The sequence below is a fragment of the Colobus angolensis genome, unplaced genomic scaffold, assembly GCF_000951035.1.
Source record: "Colobus angolensis palliatus isolate OR3802 unplaced genomic scaffold, Cang.pa_1.0 Scaffold12, whole genome shotgun sequence".
Taxonomy (NCBI): Eukaryota; Metazoa; Chordata; class Mammalia; order Primates; family Cercopithecidae; genus Colobus; species Colobus angolensis.
Window position 1 is genome coordinate 4,959,624 of NW_012113141.1, and position 5,441 is coordinate 4,965,064.

The 5,441-nt window shown below is 57.1% G+C and overlaps 1 protein-coding gene across 1 annotated transcript in view; it reads left to right on the top strand.

The window, feature by feature from the left end:
• CDH23 (cadherin-related 23) overlaps nucleotides 1-5,441 on the top strand; it is a 296,198-nt gene that overhangs the window by 269,838 nt on the left and 20,919 nt on the right. Inside the window, 2 exon segments of the mRNA XM_011927642.1 lie at nucleotides 483-635; nucleotides 2,686-2,799. Of these exon segments, the coding sequence (XP_011783032.1) occupies nucleotides 483-635; nucleotides 2,686-2,799 (267 nt within the window).

Consider the following 5,441-nt stretch of genomic DNA (forward strand, 5'->3'; position numbering starts at 1 on the left):
AAAAAAAAAAAAAAAAAAAAAAAAAAAAAAAAAAAAAAATGCCTGCCTCCTAGGGTGCTCTGAGGGCTGCCTGTGGTCCTGTACGGGAAGCACTCAGCATGGGCTTGGCACGCTGGACAAGCTCATAAATGGTCACTGTCGTCATCATTGTCATGATTGTCCGTGTTGTCATGGCTGTTGTTAGGCGCATACTGGAGAGACGTTCTAAGGTTTTCTCTCCTCCCTTAGCTGAGCAGCAATAAGCCCCGAGGACACAGAGACAGCAGGAGGGTCTGGAGCACTGGTGGGCTTGGTCCTGGCCCCGGTGGGCATGGGGGGCCCTGGGCTCACGGCCAGGAGGTGTTGACACAAATGCAACTTGGAGCCCGTGACTCCTTTGGGAATTCGTTCCCTACTTGGTCTGGGGCTGGAGCCGCTGCTCCGGAGCTGGGTGGTCTGCAGCAGAAGCCAGGCCTAGCCCCGGCGCCCATTCTGCCCCACAGTGCTGGATGTGAATGACGAGATGCCCACCTTCTTCCCGGCCGTGTACAACGTGTCCGTGTCCGAGGACGTGCCGCGCGAGTTCCGAGTGGTCTGGCTGAACTGCACGGACAACGACGTGGGCCTCAATGCCGAGCTCAGCTATTTCATCACAGGTGCTGTCCCCGCCTCCGCCCACCTGTGCAGGCCTCTTGGGGCCCTGCCCCCCCCCCTCCCAGATAGACTAGGTGGGGGGCAGGTGAGGGTGTGAGGGTGGAAAAGAGGTCAGGGTTCTACCATGGGGCTTTAACCCCTGTTGATGCCTCCCGAGGATTTGCTCCTGGCTCTTCCCAAGGGCTTTGCAGCCAGATCACTCTGGACTGGCTCCTTGGGGACCTCCTGAACCAGTTGCTTGCAGGGATGGGGAGCATCTACCAAGGTTCATTCTAGAGGGAGGTGAGGTCCCATGATTCCTAGGGAGGAGCCCTGAGCTGCACTCCCTGCCCCAAGTATGGGTGGCAGAGCAGTGACTGGAGGAACGTGGCCTCATCCTTCCTCGGGGACCCGTTACTCAGGAGAATTCCCATCTGTTTAGAGGCAGATGGTTTTGATCTCCCTAAATGAAATGGTTTTAGTTCAAAAATGTTGCCTGGCTGTTGCCTGCAGAGCTATGGCCACAGATGATGAGGCCATGTCCTGGCTCACAGGGGAAGGTGAACCGCGATGGATTAGTGATGTCTGCCACGGTGGTTGGATTGGTAGGTGGTGGCACACATCCCATGGATTTGCCATTCCTGGATGAGAACACAGCTTCTTAGCCTCCCTGACACACGAGAGGTGCTGGGACACGTGGGGGTGCGGTCTTACCCATTCCTCAACCCTCCTTGGCCTTTTTACCAACTCAGTCTTCTCTCTGTCCATGACCTGCCTACCAACACACATGTTGCCTCTGCATATGTGTGCCTGTACACATGAGCAGGGCACACACCAGCCTCCCAATGCCCCCCCCGTGAAGCAAGGAAGCCCAGCTCACAGCCCATCTGTGGCTCTGCTGCGGCCAGTGTGACCTCCCAGCCCTCAGCCTTCCCTTTCTTCCCTCGCCTCCCTGAAGGGGCCCAGCACCCTCAGGCCTACTCCTCACACTCTGGCCCTCAAGTCGGCCCTAGGGAGGGCTTAGGTGCCAAGACCCCTCACATGGCACCAGCTCCGTGGCTCCACTGCCCGCACTTCTTGCGTCCTAGTTCTGTCCTGGGCTCCCTGGGAGCCAGAGTGTGTCCCTTGCCAACGGTACTTCAGACACTGGGGAGCACTGGAGGTCTGGGGGTCAGAATGCTTTCCCCAGGGGCAAACCAACAGGGACAGGGGAGCACCTGGCAGCCCGCAGGATGACTCTTCAGCACCCCAAAGTGGTGGGCTCCTGCTGACTGCCCAGAGCCCTCCAGGATTCTCAGTGTGCTTTCTCCAAGGAGCTGAGCCTAGTCCTGGCGAAGCTTACCACAAAGCTGGTGCCATGGCGCCCTCTGCTGCCCAGAACACCACACTGCTCACCAGCTGGCAGGGGAGGGGTCTCCACACTATTCTGGGAGTTCTTTCCTGACTCCCGTCCACCCCAAGAGGAGACCCTCACACTTCCCACCTGTCCCAGAACTCAAGGAGACTCTAATCCCTGTCTCCTGTATGCCTGCCTTGACTCCTCCCTCTGTGGAGCCTCCATGTCCCCATTCAGGGAGCTTCGATCCTCAGCCCATCTCACCTCCGAGGTGAGGGGCCTGGGGGATGCCCAGCCAACTCCAGAGTTCTCAGCTGCATATCCAAGCCCCTACGCAGGTTAGCTGCTCAGATGCTTCTGCGGGACAGGCCGGGAGCGGAGGGGTGAAGGATACGCCCAGGGACCCACACACGGAGAAACACAGGGTGGCACAGGCACGCCGCCGAGCGAGGGGTTCTCCTCTGTGAAGTGGAGGCTAAATGAAGTGGTCTGCATGAAGTACCTGTAAACAGGAGGTGCTTCATGAAGGTTAGGAAATGATTTCAGGCATCTGGCGCCCCCACTGAGCCCACCCAGGCTGTACCCGAATCAGAGCACCTCAGGCAGGGCTGAATCGGCAGCACAGTCTCCCACTCCTGAACTCACCAGGGCAGGTCCCAGCTCAGGAGCAGAGCCCCCGCTTCTCCTGCCCGGGAGCTCTGTTTCCCAGCCGGAAGCTTCCTGTCCTTCACCCATAGGTGGCAACGTGGATGGGAAGTTCAGCGTGGGCTACCGCGATGCCGTTGTGAGAACCGTGGTGAGCCTGGACCGGGAGACCACAGCCGCCTACATGCTCATCCTGGAGGCCATCGGTATGCACCAGCCCCTCACCCACCAACACAGTGATCTGGGCAGAGTTCACACTGAGTGCCTCTCAGGAGCCGGCCTTTTGCTAAAGGCTGAACTCTGCCCAGGTGCCAGTGGAGAAAGGGCCACCAGATATTCACCAAACATTACTGAGCACTTACCAGGCATGAGGTTCACTGTGTGGTGCTGCATGCGAGACTTTAGGATGGTAAGGTGGGAGCTGCATGGGAGACCCACGTGTGGACAAATTACTGCAAACCCAGGCAAGCCAGCAGGAAGGGGAAAGGATGACATAAGAGTATCGGGGAGGCCGGGCGTGGTGGCTCAAGCCTGTAATCCCAGCACTTTGGGAGGCTGAGACGGGCAGATCACGAGGTCAGGAGATCGAGACCATCCTGGCTAACACGGTGAAACCCCGTCTCTACTAAAAATACAAAAAACTAGCCGGGCGAGGTGGCGAGCGCCTGTAGTCCCAGCTACTCGGGAGGCTGAGGCAGGAGAATGGCGTAAACCCGGGAGGCGGAGCTTGCAGTGAGCTGAGATCCGGCCACTGCACGACAGCCTGCACGACACAGCGAGACTCCGTCTCAAAAAAAAAAAAAAAGAGTATCGGGCAGTGGTGCAGACACGGAGGGGGAGAAGTCGTGGGAGGCTTCCTGGAGGAATCGACATCCAGGAGTTTCTCTGAGTGAGTTAGGAGGACACTTTCAGCTGCAAATTTTAAAATAAAATAAACTGACTTCAGCAATATGGGCTCACAAAATCAGTCCACTGGGAGATGGAGCTTCCGGTATGACTGGATTCAGGGCTCAGGTGACACCTCAGGCTTCAGTCTGCATTGTCTGGCGCTGCCTCCTGTGTGTTGATGTATTAGTCTGTTTTCACGCTGCTGATAAAGACATACCCGAGACTGGGTAATTTATACAGGAAAAAAGGGTTTAATGGGACTTACAGTTCCACGTGGCTGGGGAGGCCTCACAGTCATGGCAGAAGGCAAGGAGGAGCAAGTCCCGTCTTACACGGATGGCAGCAGGCAAAGACAGAATGAGGAAGATGCAAAAGCAGAAGCCCCTGACAAAACCATCAGATCTCCTGAGACTTATTCACTCCCACGAGTACAGTATAGGGGAAACCGCCCCCATGATTCAATTATCTCCCACTGGCTCCCTCCCACAACACGTGGAAATTATGGGAATATCATTCACGTTGAGATCTGGGTGGGGACATAAAGCCGAACCGTATCCGTCGGTGTTATTCTTCAGCTCACATGGTGGCAGGTCATTGCCACAGCCTCATCTGTACACATTCTCAGATTCAAGTGCAGCAGCAGGGAAGACAGCACTTGTCTCTTTCCCCTCCCTGGCAGAAGCCCTCAGGTCAGCTCCAGATAGATCCATTCTGCCCCAGTGCCCATTCCTGAGCCCCTCACTGTGGCCAGGGAAGTGAGATGTGCTGATTACTTAGGCCTAAGTCACATGCCCATCCTTGGATCTGGGGGCAGTCCTACCTGCCCAGCATTCCAGGCCTCAGAGCCTGGAAGGGAGGGTCCACAGGGGGACATTCAGGACATGGCCTTCCCAGGGGAGCAAACGGCAGTGCTCATGGACAAAAACAAGGGGTGCCCACTGCAGCCTTGGAGGCCACACAAGGTTTCAGTACACGAAGAAGCAGGGAGGGCATTTCAGGCAGAGACACCAGCCCATGCAAGAGCCTGGAGGTGGGAAAGCGCCCTGTGTGCATCAGCACATGTGTATACACTGCAGCTGGCCATGGAGTGGCCCGTACTGGGGAAGGGGAGGCTGTGATCAGGCAGGGCCATGTGTGGAGGCCTCAACATTGGCCAAGAAGTTTAGTCTTTGGTCTCTGGGCAACAGGGAACCCTTCAGGGCCCCAGAGGGGAAGAGTGGTAGGATGAGGCCTGTGCCGCCAGGTGCCTCTGGTCCTCCCAGGAAGTTTGCAGTAGCTGAGTAAGGAGGGAATGAATTCTCTGGGCCTCACTCTTTCCAACCATCCGTCCCTTCCCAGCCTGCCCATGCCCAGATGCCTCTGCCCTCTGCCCTGCTCTCCTCCCCTCTTGGGATGGCCACCCACCCTCTGGAGACTTGTTATCACCCCTGAGTCCAGCCTTCATGCTGGGCATTGACTGGCAGGAGGAGAGGGCTTCCGCCAGCCTTCCAGGGAGCCTTCCCCACACACACCAGTCCCAGCCAGAGCAATAAGCCAGCCCCCAAGGGTGGTGGGAGGCTAGTCTGGAGAGGAGCTTTGGAGGATGAGAAGACCTACCTCCAATGAGTGACAGCACAGCCACATATGGTCAGCTGGCCTGGGGAAGAAGCATGGAGTCACCCTAGGCCTCCAGGCTACTCCAGCTGCCTGCACTCCCCGCTGGGGTGACTACTCTTGTCTGGACACACAGCGCTGGTTACAAGCTCCTTCCTCCAGGGAGGACAACTCAAGAGCTGCCCCGGGGCTGAGTGAGTGCCCCATCCTCACCACCTCCCAGCCCTGGGAGGTTCCTGCTGGGAACTGGACGGACACAGTCTCCGGGTACCTTAGGCTTAGATCCCAAGCAAAACCCGTGTCCCTGAATGTGGAGGGGATGTTTGTTTGACCTATCCAATATTTTATAAAGAATGACCATTAGTTG